Here is a 16,020-nt window from a genome sequence, read left to right on the forward strand (position 1 = left end):
GCGAATCTATGTTCTCCTGGAGACGACGGCCTCGACAGGTAGATTTTTGTCAGGACGAGCGATTGAGTGATCGAAAGGCCACCTTAGGAAAGGGATTACGAAAGAGCTATTTTACTAGTACGATTAGTAGACACGTTTCCTGGCGCTGCCTCCTTCGTCCTACGCTGCGTGCGGTCTGCGGTTTCCTGAAAAATTCTCGAGAGCTGCCATCCTAGTTGCGTGTCCTTATCCACCGTCGGGTGTCACCAATTGTGGCGCTGCTTCGCTGCGACGGGGGGGCTGCTCGAGTTAATTCTGTAGGAAGGACGGAAAGGAAAGGAGGGGGCGCGTTTCGTCCGGGCCTGCTAGTGGACTCATCAGTAAGGCTTTCTAGCAGGCCCTGCCTTAGACGACGGGATATTGGGAAGTCATTCGAGGAGTGTATATATAGGAACTGAGGGGTCGGTCGAGCGCTTGCGAGAGCGCGACCCCTCTGGTGGCGAGCATGGGAGGCGACGCCACAAGATTTAAAATGTGAAAGCAGAATACGTTTATCGCAAGTGAGATTTGTAATAAATATACTAAAGTCCTTCAATGTTACTGGATGTTTTCAAACATCCTCTAGTCGATAACGCTGTGATTTATTTGGTATTAGTGTGTTTCCAAACGCAATTCCGCTATGTCTTACTCAATGATAGAAAGGTGCAATATGTTAATGGTTTACTGTGAATGTGTACAAAATGCTGTGCAGGCCTGATGACTTTATGAAGAAAGGTAACCTGAGCGAAGCTCTCCTTCCAGGCAGACTTTCTTAATTCCTACAAGTTATTTAGAAGTACTGGAAGTGTAACTGTAAGAAAATGTACAAGCAAGAATCCCACGACTAATGAAGATAATGAAATTAATGTTTTAGCAGTGATAGCTGACAATCCACATATGAGCACGAGAAAAATTGACTGAGAAGCAGGCATAAGTCAAAGTAGCGTAATACGAACTCTATTAAAAATTTATAAGCCAAGTCCTTTACCTTAAAATCTCCATTTTTCGTATTTAATGCGCTAGTTTCATAATTTTGATTTTTGTTAATATTTAACTGGGTTCAGTGCAAAACAGGGGTTGTTCCGAGTATTTTGCAATTTGGTGCATTCGATTCACTGCATCTAAAAAAGAGAAATTACTGTAAAATAAAAATAATTTATATTTGTTTAAGAGCTTGCTACATGGTTGTTTGAAAACATTTTGCAACAAAAAATTTGTTTTTGTATACATTTTAAGCTACCAAAACATCCTGTAAAAAGGAAATTATTTACATCTAATCGTTATTTTTTAATAAAAAAGGTTTGGTGAGCACGAGATCCTGGATTCGGTCGAGGGCAGTACTCGACCGGTGGTTTTTAGGTATGGTTAGGAGAGAGAAAGGAGTTCCGGACGAACCAGGGGCTCTATGCTCTGGGAGCCGCTAGAAGGAGTGGACGAACCAGGGGCTTTATACCCTGGGAGCCACGTAGGTTTTTAGGAAGTTTTAGAATCTTGCTCTATCGTAATGGTACACCTCGAGCGGTAAAGGTGTACCGGGTTCGTGAGATACCCCTCGTTTTACTGTTAATAAGGTTCAGGGTTGTATTAAGTGAATAATGCAAGTGAGGATAACTACTTGAATATATTCTGATCGATGCTTAAATACAATTGTCGATTATTTGAACTAGTACTATTGCTAGGTTGCCACGACGGCGAGAGTTTTATATCGGCTTTTGCGCGGCGCGTTCGCGGGAGCTACTCCTCGATTAGTCGATTGAATACTCACAATTGAAACCGCTAGGGCGAATAGTTGCTCGAAGGGGATTATAGCCCGCTCTTGCTCCGAGTGTCAAAGTGACATCGTCTCGAGAGGTTTTGAGAAAAACTGAGCTCAATGAGTGAGAAAACGCGGCCCTTATATACTGGAAATTGAGCCCTTACAGTGGCGGGCATTACCGTATAAGGCAATGAAATTGGGCCGGGTGTTCACATACGGCATGAGTCAATCCCGACCGGGGGGTTATGTGCTAGATGATCGGATCAACGCCCAAGACACCAAACGTTTCGGTCCCATACATGAGTGATATCTAACAAGTGTAAGAAACACTTATTTATACACTGCTAGCCAATATTATAAGTTTACTTCATTTTTGGCTCGTTTATTGTTATGGTTAGAGTTGTTGCTTTCTTCTTTTGCAGAATTACGTAAAAATACGCGAAAGATAAAATAATGGGATTAGATTTGGCAATATTTACGTAAACTATGAATTGTTACTCTTCTTAAGAAAAATGCTGTTTATAGGATAAACAAAAGTATAAGTTCAGTTATAACTAACCATTTATTTAGAAATTAATTACAATGAAAATTGTTCCCAATAATCAGTAGCTGATCCATGACAGTGAATTAGTTGAACAACTTTCGATTTCGTTCTACTGTGCGGGATAAAACATTTAAATTTAATTCTCGGTTTTTTTCATTGCTAGATTTTGTTGAATTTAATGCTGTAGTCACTATTTGGCGTGTAATGCTAGGAGTTGATTTTGATGAGCGGCCACTAGATTTTTTAGTACTATATTTTCAAGATTATTCACGTAATTGTTAATGATACATAAAGAATGGTTAAATCCTCTCTGACCCTTTTCGTACTCTGTTAATTTTTTCCCTGTAGAAATTTTTAAATTATTTCGATATCAATGCAAATTATTCAAGTTTTATAAGAATAAATAACAATGCCATCAGACTTTTCTTCTCAGTAACATTTTTTATTACGATATATTTGAATGGTAATACTCCATTCAAGCAAGTTCAAAACAAATGATCTGTGGCGTCGTCTCCCATGCTCGCCATCAGAGGGGGCGCGCTCTCACAAGCGCTTGACCGACACCTTGGTTGCTATACATATACAGGGTGTCTCGTAAAGAGTGTAAGAACCGAAAATGTGGAGTAGCTGAGACGATTCTGAACAACAATTTCCTTTGCAAAAATGTCGGATGGGGCTTCATTTTTGAATTATTAACGAAAAACACTGACGAATCACGGCCGTCCAAACTGAGAGAGCCATCGCGTCAGGTAGATACTAAGATGTGCATCGAAGATACGTCGAGGAACGAATACAAATAATTGAAAATACTACCACTGCAACTGTTACCGCTGCGGATTGGATAAATTAGCCAGCTAAATCGAATTTATTGATTATTTGTATTCGCAGTTTCCAAGGAAGAAGGAATAAAATGTGGGAAAATGCTCTCGGAATTTTTAGGATATTAACGCTTCGCATCCGAGTGACGCTTCTCGTCAGAGTATTTTAAAATTAAAATAAGAATTATTTTCAGAAAATTAAAATAAATACGGTAAGAACCATTTGTAACCGTTTGTTATTAAAAACTGTACTGGAAAAGCAGATTGAATTTGTGCGTACCGAAACATTCCTCGCATGCAAAGGGTTAATAGAGAAATAATTGAAATTCGACTTACCCATTTACTTGCAAGTTGCTCTGCTGCGCTGACAATAAGGCCCGGTTAGTGCACCCCTGTCGATCACGAAAAGGTCGAAGACCCCAATAAGAATCAGCTGATGGGACGGCACGGTCACTTCACCCGCTTCTCACCCCGAAAATGTGAAAGTGAAAAGTGCCAGTGACCGTGCTGTGAAGTGTTTTCGGGGTGAGAAATGGGTGCAGTGACCGGGATGTTCCATCAGCTAATTTTCGTTGGGGTCTTCGACCTTGCCGTGACCGACAACGGTGGACTGACCGGGCCCTATTGTCAGGGCAGCAGGTCAACTTGCAGGTGAATGGGTAAGTCGAATTTCAATTATTTCTCTATTAATCCTTTGCATTCGAGGGATGTTTCGGTACGCACAAATCTAGTCTGCTTTTCCAGTACAGTTTTTAATAACAAACGGTTACAAATGGTTCTTACCGTATTTATTTTAATTTTCTGAAAATAATTCTTATTTTAATTTTAAAACACTCTGGTGTGAAGTATCACTCCGCGCGGAAGGCGCGCGCTGTGATTCGTCAGTGTTTTTCGTTAATAATTCAAAAACGAAGCCCCATCCGACATTTTTGCAAAGGAAATTGTTGTCCAGAATCGTCTCAGCTACCCCACATTTCCGGTTCTTACACTCTTTACGGGGCACCCTGTATACACTCCTCAACCGACTTCCCAATATCCCAGTCGTTTAAGGCAGGGCCTGCTAGGAAGTCTTACTGATAAGTCCACTAGCAGGCCTGAACGAAACACGGCCTCTCCTTTCCTCTTCTGTCTTCCTACGATTCTCACGAGTTCTTACACTGTAGCGACGCAGCGCCACAGATCTATCATACGTTTAGTTTCTTTTATTTTTTAAAAATAAAATAAGCAATTAGTTCAGGTCCCAATAAACTTTTTCGAAGACTCAAGAAGTTTCAATTGTGGTTACGAGAAAATGTCATGGAATTTGATGTTTTTTGAAAAACGAGAATTTTTCAACTAATTAATTATAATGGAGCATTATGTTAAGATTCCTTTAGAATCCTTCACGAGGTTTATGATGCAGACGTGACTTCTCCGTTATTTTTGAGGATTAGGACTTCGAGACACTTTTACTTGACAAATTACGTTACGGTCATTAAGGAACCTCCAAAAACCATACGGGACTTAGAATTCTTGGAGCTCTTTCTTGCCCCAATAGCGATTGACGTATCGTGAACCCGCAGTAGCGCACAGCTGCAGACCACCGGGATCTGAAGATCTTGGCTTTCCCCAAAGATTGTTTATTTAAAAAGGGGCAATATTCTTGCTCACCCTTGCATGGTGTACCTGGACACTGGACAGCAGGGTGGGCGGGAATGTTGTAAAGGGTAAGAAATACCCTGTCAAGGTGACGACTTTGAGGATTGGCTTTGAGGATTGGCTTGACCAATCCTCCCACCGATTAACGCTACGCGTTTTCGTCACCTTGGTAGGGGAAGCCAAGCTTAGGTTATGGGTAACATTAAGATTTCGGATTAGATTCGTTTGATCGAGCCTTACAACCTCGAGTCGACTCTCCATAAGTTTAGAAATATTCTTGTGCAATTAAGAAGAGGAAAGCAACTCTTCCTTGAAGCAACGAGCTTCAAGGTTATTGGTTTTTTCCCAAACACCAGTTTGGGTGGTCCTTCGAGCACAAAGTTACGGGAACACAGTAAGGAGCTGTGTAATACATACGGTCCGTGCAGTACATAGCACGTGGGCATAGTGCTTCGTGGCCGAAACACATTATGTAATTTTCATTGTAATTAGTTTGTAAATAAATATTTTTTTATAATTGAATTTATACTTTTGTCCATCCTGTAAACAGCATTTTTCTTAAAAAGGGTCACAATTCATTCTTTATGTAAATATTCCAAAATCTTTTTTCATAGGTTTATCTTTCGTGTATTTTTACGTAATACTGGAAAAAGAAAAAACAATAGTTTTGACTATCACAATAAAAGAGATAAAAATGAAGTGAACTTATAATATAAGCCAGCAGTGTATTTAATTAAAAAATTATACATATTTCAAAATAGAGTCATTTTATATAATGTTATAAAGTAAATATTTATTTTTTTGCATAGCTGTACGATAAATAAACTTAAAATAGATACTAAAATTTTTTAATTGCTGTGAAAATCTTTAAAATAATCGATATATAGTGGTACATTGCAACTAGCACATTTGAAAAGAGTTTCTTTTCTGACTGATATTAATTTACATACAGTGCATCGTTTAGATGTCCTATTCCCTATAGCTCTTGTTGGAGGTATTCCTATAGGAAAATTACGAGTGTATTTCGTTGATGAGCCATTGGTAGATGAAGTCCTTCTAGTCTTTTCGTTTTTACAATATTGTTCAATAATTTCCTTTGCCAATTTTTGTTTATAAACATGGTAAGCTCGATCGTTTTGATTGATTTTGAATATTCCGCTCTTGGTGATAAGCGACAGTTGTTGTGTTCGGATTATTCCGCTTAATGATACAAATGGGTTAATTACTCATCTGTCCACGAGAAGTTGGCTAGCAGGACGGCACAGAGGATAGGGGAATATAATTTCGTCGTACGACAAATCGACATGTTGGTCAATAGCGATAATACGTGTGATGGGATCGTGAGGTCGTCAAATTCTAGCGTCCGGATCTAGGCACCAGTCAGACCCGCATTCCTTTTGCTAGCCAACTTCTCGCGGACGTTACAGTACATATTGTACGTGTAAATCGTACTCGGTAATTGTCGGTAATTGCTGACCCCAGTAGTTACGGAATATACAGGGTGTTTGTCCACCCCTGAAAAAATTTTAATAGGAGATTCTAGAGGACAAAATAGAAGGAAAATTAAAAATATAAATTTATTGATGGATGAGGCTTCGTTAAAAAGTTATTAACGTTTAAAGTTTCGCCCGTACTGAATTTTTATCTCGAAAATACGCAGAATTTCGGAGCTATGTCTATTCATCAAAAATGATTGTAATTGACCCCTGCAACCGAAAATAATTTTTCTAGAACTATTTGAAATTTTGTTTTCCGTCAAAAAAGCTTAGGCACCTACGCTCTGTCGATTTTTCTTAAAAATACGTTTTTCATTTTTAATAATGTAGCAGTGAAAGATATAGTGAATGATGTCCAGTTTATTATTAATGTTTGCGACGTGTTAGCGAGCGGTGTGTTCAATATGTTAGTTCATTTTCCTCCAATCCATTGCAATCCTTTACAAAAATCCTACATAATTTGGGGACTCGTCCGGGATTACAAACAGTAAAGGAGCATTTTGGAGGATAGTGAAGATAGTGAAACGAGAATAGTGAAAATAGTGAAACGGGCAAAGCGAGGACAGAGAGAAGAGACAGCGCGGTGACAGTAAACATCGTGATGCATGCAGTTCAAAGAGTGTTGCGACGAGAGACTTGAATAGACACACTGTATCAGCATTAAAAGAGTTGTTGATAATGCATGGGCTGTCTAGCATAGGCTCAAAAATCGAGGTAATTGCCTGTCTATTGGAAACTGATCCAACGGGATCGTGGATGGGAGACGAAGGAAGTGAAGCAAAAGGAGACGCCGGTAACGATCAGCAAGCTGATACGTCAGTTCCGATGCAGTCAGTATTGGGTTCCCAACGATGTCGCGAAATCGGAATGTGTAAGAAAGAGAAAGAATTAGCGGAGCGTGAGTTAGTGGTGGCGCGTCGCGAGATTGAGGTCATGAAGAGAATGCTTAATGCTGAACGAAACGCAGAAATCGTACAGCAATGGCGGCGGACGATGCGTCAGAAGTAAGCGACAGAAGTAGTGACATCGTTGCTTCGGTGAACAACAACCATGGAAATGACGTTTCGATTTCAAATATACTACCGCGAGTGAACATAACCATGGTGACGGATTTGTTGAGCAACTATGATGGCAAGTCAAGCGATTTCGAAGTGTGGGAAAATCAGATTAGGTTGCTCAGAATGACAACTGAAGGACAATCTTGCGCGTGTACTTGTTGGCATGCGACTAAAGGAACGAGTGCTCGAGTGACTGCATCCTAGGGCCGAACATATCACCATGCCATTCGACCGTCTACTTAGTGAACTCAAATTCATGTTTCATCACAGGCAAAGCAGATTGATATTGAGGAAGGAATTTGAAGAACGTACAAGGTGAGTCGTTCCATGAATATGTACATGAAAAAGTTATTATGGCTAATCGAGTACCGATCCGCGATGAAAAAATTCTAGAGTACATAATTGATGGTATTCCTGAGGAAATGCTACGCAACCAGGCGCGAATTCAACGACTGACAACGATTAAAGATTTATTGAGTGCTTTCGAGAAAGTGATGCTTCCGGATCGGAGTACATCCTATGCATCGTCATCGACGAGTATGGAGAAGCTTGGCAACGTCAACACGAGAGCACAACAAAAGGACGGAAACACCAGTGTGAAGAACGAAACAGCTGTAGCTAGGGTGACACGCTGTTACAATTGCGGCGAACGTGATCATTTGAGTATGAATTGTCCAACAAGAGATCGCGGTGTGAAGTGTTTTGTGTGTAAAGAGCGCGGACATATTGCGTCAAAATGTCTAAAGCAGTGAGAGCGAACAATGAGACGTGTCGTTTCGGGAATCGCGCGTGTGAAATAATTTAAAATTATTAAGCTCAGTAGGTGCGAGTCGAGGCATTAATAGATTCGGCGAGTGATTTCAGTTTACTCCGCGCGGACAAATACAGGGTGGGACAGTAACTATTAGCACCTCAGATATCTTCGAAACTATAAGTTTCACAGAAATATTTGCTAAAGTAAATTGCACAGTACGAAGGGCGCTATTGGGTGGCGATAATAGTTTTTTTGCAGGTGGAGGTACTTCGGACATTTGAAGGTCACATCCATTTTTTTAAATGGATCGGTATGTTTTTGCTTCCGTATCACGATAGAGGATCTTAAAACGAGTTCAACGACCTATTACACAAGGTCATTGAAGGTCATAGAAAGTAGAGAAAGGCGATAATACTTACGGTTTTGGTAGTAAATGAAACATGTTTATAGTAGGTGTTCGAAATGATGACCATCACTGTCAATGCACCGTTGGATTCTTTTTACGATTGATTGACTTGCAAGTCTTACAGCGTCAGAACTTATTGATACACAGGCTGCAATAATTCGCTGTTGCATATCGTGAGATGTAGTTGGTACTTCTTTGTACACTTTCTCTTTCAGTGTTCCCCACAGAAAGAAATCTAAAGATGTTATGTCTGGTGAACGAGCTGGCCACGATATTGGACCGCCGCGTCCAATCCAACGATTTCGAAATTTTTCATCGAGTTCCCTTCGCGCAATCGATGAATAATGTGCTGGGCATCCATCATGTTGATACCACATGGTTTGTCGTGTAAATAAAGGTAACTCTTCTAGCAAAAGACCCAATGTATCCTTAATAAAATTAGCATAGACGATGCCATTCAAATTTCCATTGATAAAATAAGGTCCAATAATTTGATCACCTATGATACCGCACCATACATTCACAGACCATTGTTTTTGATGTTCAACCTGTCGCAGCCAATGTGGATTTTCCGCTGCCCATAAATGCATGTTATGCAAATTAACATTCCCGTGATTTGTGAATGTTGCTTGATCAGTAAATAAGACGGTATTAAAAAAAAGCTCATTGTTTTGAATCTGACGTATAGCCCATCGACAAAACTCAACGCGATTCATGAAGTCGTTCCCATGCAATTCTTGGTGAAGACTAACGTGATACGGATGAAATTTGTGACGGTGCAAAATGCGAAGTACGCTCCTCCTACTAATGCCCGATTCGCGTTCAATTTGTCGCGAACTAATATGAGAATTTCTAGACACACTAGCGAGCACACCGATTTCCATTTCTTCGTTAATTACTCGTTTCTGGCGTTCACTTTTACGAACACTTAAACTACCGGTTTGCCTAAGTTTATCATACACATTTTTAAATGTTTGACGCGAAGGCTGAGACCGATGTGGATATCGTTCAGCATACAAGTTTTTCGCCCTTACAGAATTTTGTTGGCATTCGCCATAAATAAGAAGCATATCAACCTGCTCTTCAAACGGATACATCGTGCCGGATTGGCCGATTTATCGATACTAATCTTATGATGTTTATCTTACTCTGCAAACTATTAAAGTGTCCTTCAAGCAGTGTTTATTCTCAGTGAAGTAAACGGTAAGCATTACGCATTCCTCTACTGTTGACAATACGTATGTTTCATTTACTACCAAAACCGTAAGTATTATCGCCTTTCTCTATGACCTTCAATGACCTTGTGTAATAGGTCGTTGAACTCGTTTTAAGATCCTCTATCGTGATACGGAAGCAAAAACATACCGATCCATTTAAAAAAATGGATGTGACCTTGAAATGTCCGAAGTGCCTCCACCTGCAAAAAAACTATTATCGCCACTCAATAGCGCCCTTCGTACTGTGCAATTTACTTTAACAAACATTTCTGTGAAACTTATAGTTTCCAAGATATCTGAGGTGCTAATAGTTACTGCCCCACCCTGTATATTAAATTGGGGCCCCCGAGATTTTCATCTGGCGAGCGCTGTTTTGATGGTGTGGGCTCGGAAAATAACGCAACCTTAGGAGAATTTGAAGCAGGGATCACGGTAGATAGGTATGTGTACTCAGACATAAGTTTTTAATCGGCGCGAATTTCCTAAAAGAAACTAATGTTAGTTTTAGGGGTAGCGACGTTACTATTCGTCCATTATTATCGGAAGCGTGTAATGATGCGGAAAGAGAATGCGTACTTGAGGTATTTGCATTCGATGTATCATGTAATGCAGCAAATGTTGTCGATGTGTCACACATTGTAAATTCTGATCAACGAGATGTGGTGAGCTAACTTGTGAGTAGTTATACGCCAAATAAGGCGTTCGAGTCGGACATAAAGATGAAGCTGGTACTTATGGACGAAGGGCCTGTTTACTAGTCGGTGAGACGATTGTCACCATCTGAAAGGGATGTCGTCAATGGGCCGATCGAGCAGTATATCGAGGATGGATTTGTTAGTTCGGAAGAAGGATGATACTTTTAGACTGTGTATTGATTATAGACGGGTGAACAAAAAATAGATAGATATACAAAGAATAGATATCCCTTATCTCTGATCGAGGATCAGCTGGACTTATTACAAGAAGCACGCGTTTTTAGTACACTTGATCTGAAAAATGGGTTTTTCCATGTACAAATGGAAAGATCAAATCAAGTATACGGTCTTTATTGTGCCGAATGGTCATTACGAATTTTTTCGCGTTCCTTTTGGACTTTGTAATTCACCAGCAGTATTCCAGCGATTCATAAACGTATTTAAAGATTTAATGCGAAAACGAATTGTTTTAGCGTATATGGACGACTTGATAATTCCATCCAATAATATTGAAAGAGGCATTGAGAGTTTAAGGATAGTTTTGGTGAGAGCGAGCCAAGTCGGCCTAATTATTAATTAATTAAACGACGGTCGAATTTTTAGGTCATATTGTTCATGACGGACGCGTTTGTCCTTCTGATCGCAAAATGGAAGCAGTGCGAAAGTTCCTAGAACTAAAGACTAGTAAGCAGGTTCAGAGTTTTCTTGGGTTAACAGGGTACTTTAGGAAATTTGTCTTTGGTTATTCGGTCATCGCGCGCCCGTTGACAAATCTCCTGCGAGCTAATGTCAAATTTCGTTTTGAAACGGCTGAGAGGAACGCGTTCGAGCAACTTAAATCTGTGTTGTGTGAAAAACCCGTATTGAATTTGTACTGAATTGGGGCTGAGTCAGAGCTTCATACGGATGCGTCCGCGTTGGGGTATGGAGCAATTTTGCTCCAGAAAAATAACGAAGATCAACGTTTTCATCCGGTGTATTATTCTAGCGGCAAAACAACATCGAGCGAAACAAAATATGCGAGCTATGAGCTAGAAGTTCTTGCAATTGTGAAAGCGATGAAGAAATTCCGGGTATATTTATTAGGCATTACATTTGTAATCGTTACGGATTGTCGCGCTTTTGCTCTTACAATGGGTAAACACGATCTCTGCGTGCGTGTAGCAAGATGGGCGTTGTTGCTTGAAGAATTCAGTTACTGCATCGAGCATTGTCCTAGGCGAAGCATGGTGCATGTGGATGCGTTTAGCAGAAATCCACTTCTCACGTGTTTTGAAATTAATGAGTCTGACATCGGATTGACAGTTCGACTACGAAAAGCTCAAGATGATGACGATGCCGTACGTAAATTTCGGGACTTAGTGCGAGAAGGCAAAACTGAGGACTATGTTATGCGCGGCGGTCTCGTTTACAGGGAATTCAACGGGGACTTTCAGTTTGTCATGCCACAGAAGATGCAAACGCAAGTTATAAGACGAGCTCATGAGTGTGGGCATTTCTTCAAAACCGAAGTTCTAATACGAAGAGACTATTGGATACCGAATTTACGACGAGTAGAAAAAGTCATTCAAAATAGTATAGCGTGTATTCTTGCAGAAAGAAAGCACGGTAAACAAGAATGTTTGTTGAATCCGATTGAGAAGGGGAGTGTTCCATTGGATACGTTGCATATCGACCATCTCGGACCTCTTCCGTTCACAAAGAAGTCGTATCAACACATTTTTGTAATAGTCGTCGCTTTCTCACGATTTACGTGGCTCTATGCAACCAAGACGACGGGTACTGCAGAAGTACGCGTGCGATTGAAGAAACAGGCTTTGGTTTTCTGTAATCCATAAAGGATCATCGCCGAAAGAGGTGCTGCGTTCAGGGCGAATGAATTTAAGCAGTACATATTGCCGTGACGAGAACATAGAACTTTCGTTAATTACTGCAGGTGTTCCGAGGATCAATGGTCAAGCTGAGTGACTTAACAGAACATTGATATCATTATTGACGAAATTGTCTGCTCCAAAACCCTGCGATTGGTATAAACATCTTGAAGTCGCCCAACAATGTTTAAATTCAACTGTGCATTGGAGCATTGGGACATCACCATTCCATCTCCTTTTCGGAACTCATCCAAGACTGAAGAAGTACCCGGATATCAAAGACTGCTTCATAAGGAATGGATAGCGACGTTTCAAGAAGAGAGAGATGAATTACGAGTGCAGGCAAGCGAAAGTATTGCGAAAGTGCAGCAGAAGAATAAACGAACATTTGACAAAGGTAGGCGAAAGGCAAGGGTTTATTGCGAGGGTGACTTGGTTGCCATTAAGCGAACTCAACGAGATCCGGGTCTTAAGATGGCTCATAAATACCTTGGAACTTATGAGGTAATTCGAGTTCTTCGCAATCAGTGTTATTTAGTACAGAAGATTGGTGAAGAAGAAGGTCCACAGCAGACCTCTACATCTGCTGATTTCATGAAGTTGTGGATCAGTAGTGAAAGCGAAGAATCAATGGAAGAAGAAAATAACGCCATTGACGAAGACATTCGAGATCGAATGTCCAAGCAGGATGGCCGATTGTAGGAGTGAAGGATATAGTGAATGATGTCCAGTTTAGTTTGAATCACGTGTGAGAGTGAGGGGTTGCGAGCGAGACATGAGTTGCGTGGTTTTAAGACGAAGGAGCGATTAGCGTTTTTGTTATTATTAATGTTTGCGACGTGTTAGCAAGCGGTGTATTCAATATTGTAGGATAAAATCAGCGCACACACTCGCTCCGCATTCCCCAATCGCTCGCAACGCTTTGTCTTTTCCCCGGTCACTCTCTCCTAATCTTTCATACTCACACACACACAACACGCACGCCTTAAAACAAAACCTGCACGCATTCTGCATTCGTCTTCGCAATCGGGCAATCGATAAAACCTGTATGCATTCTGCACTCGTCTTCGCAACCGGGCAATCGATTAGTTTGTGTTCCCGGTCCGAACAGCTGACTTCAGTCACTCACTTCACGCATTCACACACCAACGCACTCACATTCTCACTCCACAATATACTAGTTCATTTTCCTCCAATCCATTCCAATCCTTTATAAAAATCCTACAATAATTTTGTTTAACGCCCTACAGAGAAGTTGTCTAATAATTTTTTGTAGGTACCCATGAGCTCTACTTCAGAAAACAGTTTAAATGAAATATGTTCACTATTGTAGGAGTTACGGCCATTTGAAGATTGGACCATTTTTATGGGAGTTTTCTTACTTTACGGGGTTAAGGAACAACTTTTCGGATATTTTTGGAATTTCTACATATTTTGCATCAAAATACGTTGTTTGCATTTCGGAACTTTAAAATCTTCTAATTCGTTCAGAAGGTATAACATTTTAAAGATACGCATGAAATTTCGAGGAACCATTTCAGCCCTCAGATTATATTTTCGGTAAAGAATTTTTTTTTCGAACATGGTGGTTGAACACCCTGTATATTTTACTACCTATCCACTTATTTTTGTCCCTCGACAATTAACCAACATTTTCGTTAAGTATACTTTATTTCAACACAAATGTAAGAATTAATTTCCATTATACATTAAATAATGTATGTACCATAAAGGTATATAATTTATAAAATTTAAGTGCATAATAATTATAAAGGGGCTGGGGGTCAAATAACAAACCCAAAATCTACCCCACAATTATTAATGTCTTTATTCGCGAGTGTGTGGATAACACGTAGCCACACGTAGGTTAAGGTTACAACGATACTGAGCTTTATGAATTCGACTACGTCTTTATCAGACTGTGTGTAACGACGTCTTTTCCAGACTGAGCGTGAACGCGTCTCTATAACAGACTGGCCTCCTTTCTTCAAAACTCTCTTCCATATATACATGACCTAACCCTAATAGTAAAGGGAGAGAAAAAGAGAAGGAGCAGAAAGACGGAAAAACAAAACTGGAAAATATTTAGCGTAGGGAAAGTTTAGCTACAGTGAAAGAGAGTAATAAAAGTCAAGAGGCTCGCCGGGCCCGAATCGGGATGGTTCGAGGTCCAGACGAAACCTTGAAGGAAAACAGACACCTCGTACGGTTCTGGTCGCCAAGTATTTAACAGGACGACTGGGCTCGCGCGAGACCCTGGGAATATGAAAAAATAAAACGCTTAAAACTATTCTTATAATTCCATTCCCATTCATACCTTGGCAAGGGCGTAGTGGCTATACAATGGCTACTACAGTTATATTACTTTGGTTAAATTTAATTTATACTTATTTCCTTTACTTGTCCACTTATTTTTGTCCGCAACTGTGCTCTTTGCGACATTTTTAAATATATGAACATAAGTGATTCAAATTTGAAATATATTGGTGTGACACTACATATTTAAAGCTTTTATATTCTGGAAAAAATTAGAAACAGAGTAAAATAATGTTCCTATAACGTGCATGTCTGTGATATCGATATAATATTTATTTTTATTTATATATATATAATATTTGTTTTATTTGGTAGGAAATTTTATATTATGTTTCAGTAATATAAAACTCAGACATGCATAGAGGGATATTTTTCAATCCCTCGTGAGAATTTTAAATAACCAGAATTACAAAGGTTTGCGTTGTGTTGCACTCAGTTTGCTTAGTTATGGAAGCTTAATTATGGAAGAGAGGAAAAATACGATCTTTCGCTGTACATGATTCTCAATAATGGCTGCTCCAGCGAAAAGCATCATAAAGAGAGATCGTTACAATGAGGTAATAATGCTATTATTCAAAGAACGGATCAGCAACTTTTGAAATTTTTAAAAATTCTTTCGCCCCTTTACAATACTGTTAATTGCTACAACATATTCAAGTTTAATAAGAGCTTAAATATTACTCCCTTTGATATCCAATTTAACATGGAATGGTATTGGAAATAATACGGAATTTTTGTCTCGATTGATGAGGACAAAAATAAAGGGAATATTCGAAAATTAGGAATAATTTATGTTATTGAACACAGTTACAATATTGTACCAGCCACGTATCTCGTGCATATTTTAAGTAGACACGGATATTTTCTCGAATTAAAACGCTTTGAAAGTACGTCCAACGGATTTATCCTCGTCCCTTCCAATAATCAGACTTTTCCATAATAGGATTTAGCGAGATCAACATTTTCGTTTATCCAAGTTCCGATAGTAGACGTTCTACTGTATTAAAAAAAGGTAGAAATAAACTGTTTTTCGTTGATTCGTTCCGTTTTATTGGGAATATTTTTATCTTGTTGTTTAATTACTTTTTTAAAAGAAAACTTTTCGAGATTTTTTGAAAGCGTTATTCATTTATTAATACCAAAAAGAAAATACGATACAGTGGCGAATATAAATTATAATTGCAATCTTTCGTCATAGGTCTTATTTAGGAAACAGCTCGGTATTTGTAAAATAAAGGAAATTGTATGATGTACAAATTAACACTCGCACGGCTATCGTTAAAATAGTTACCCAAACGGCAATCGTTGGGTCTTTTTAGACCCATGTCTTACATTTAGGCTTTTATCTAACCTATAATAACGTAGAATATTTGTTTTACCCACTTGTTAAAAGACACAATGTGTTAAAGATGGTAGAGGAATAATTAATTTAA

At 39.4% G+C, this 16,020-nt stretch overlaps 2 protein-coding genes across 4 annotated transcripts in view; both read left to right on the top strand.

Moving 5' to 3' along the window:
• The window catches only part of Nmdar2 (glutamate ionotropic receptor NMDA type subunit 2), a 597,673-nt gene that overhangs the window by 232,816 nt on the left and 348,837 nt on the right, over positions 1-16,020 (top strand). The gene's annotated exons all lie outside the window — the stretch shown is intronic.
• Positions 12,287-14,233, top strand: LOC143347765 (uncharacterized). The gene is made up of 2 exons (XM_076777252.1): positions 12,287-13,765; positions 14,216-14,233. Exon 1 carries the CDS (start codon positions 12,455-12,457, stop codon positions 12,971-12,973), a length of 519 nt encoding a protein of 172 aa, XP_076633367.1. The 5' UTR covers positions 12,287-12,454; the 3' UTR covers positions 12,974-13,765; positions 14,216-14,233.

The sequence above is a fragment of the Colletes latitarsis genome, chromosome 11 (genome assembly GCF_051014445.1).
Source record: "Colletes latitarsis isolate SP2378_abdomen chromosome 11, iyColLati1, whole genome shotgun sequence".
Taxonomy (NCBI): Eukaryota; Metazoa; Arthropoda; class Insecta; order Hymenoptera; family Colletidae; genus Colletes; species Colletes latitarsis.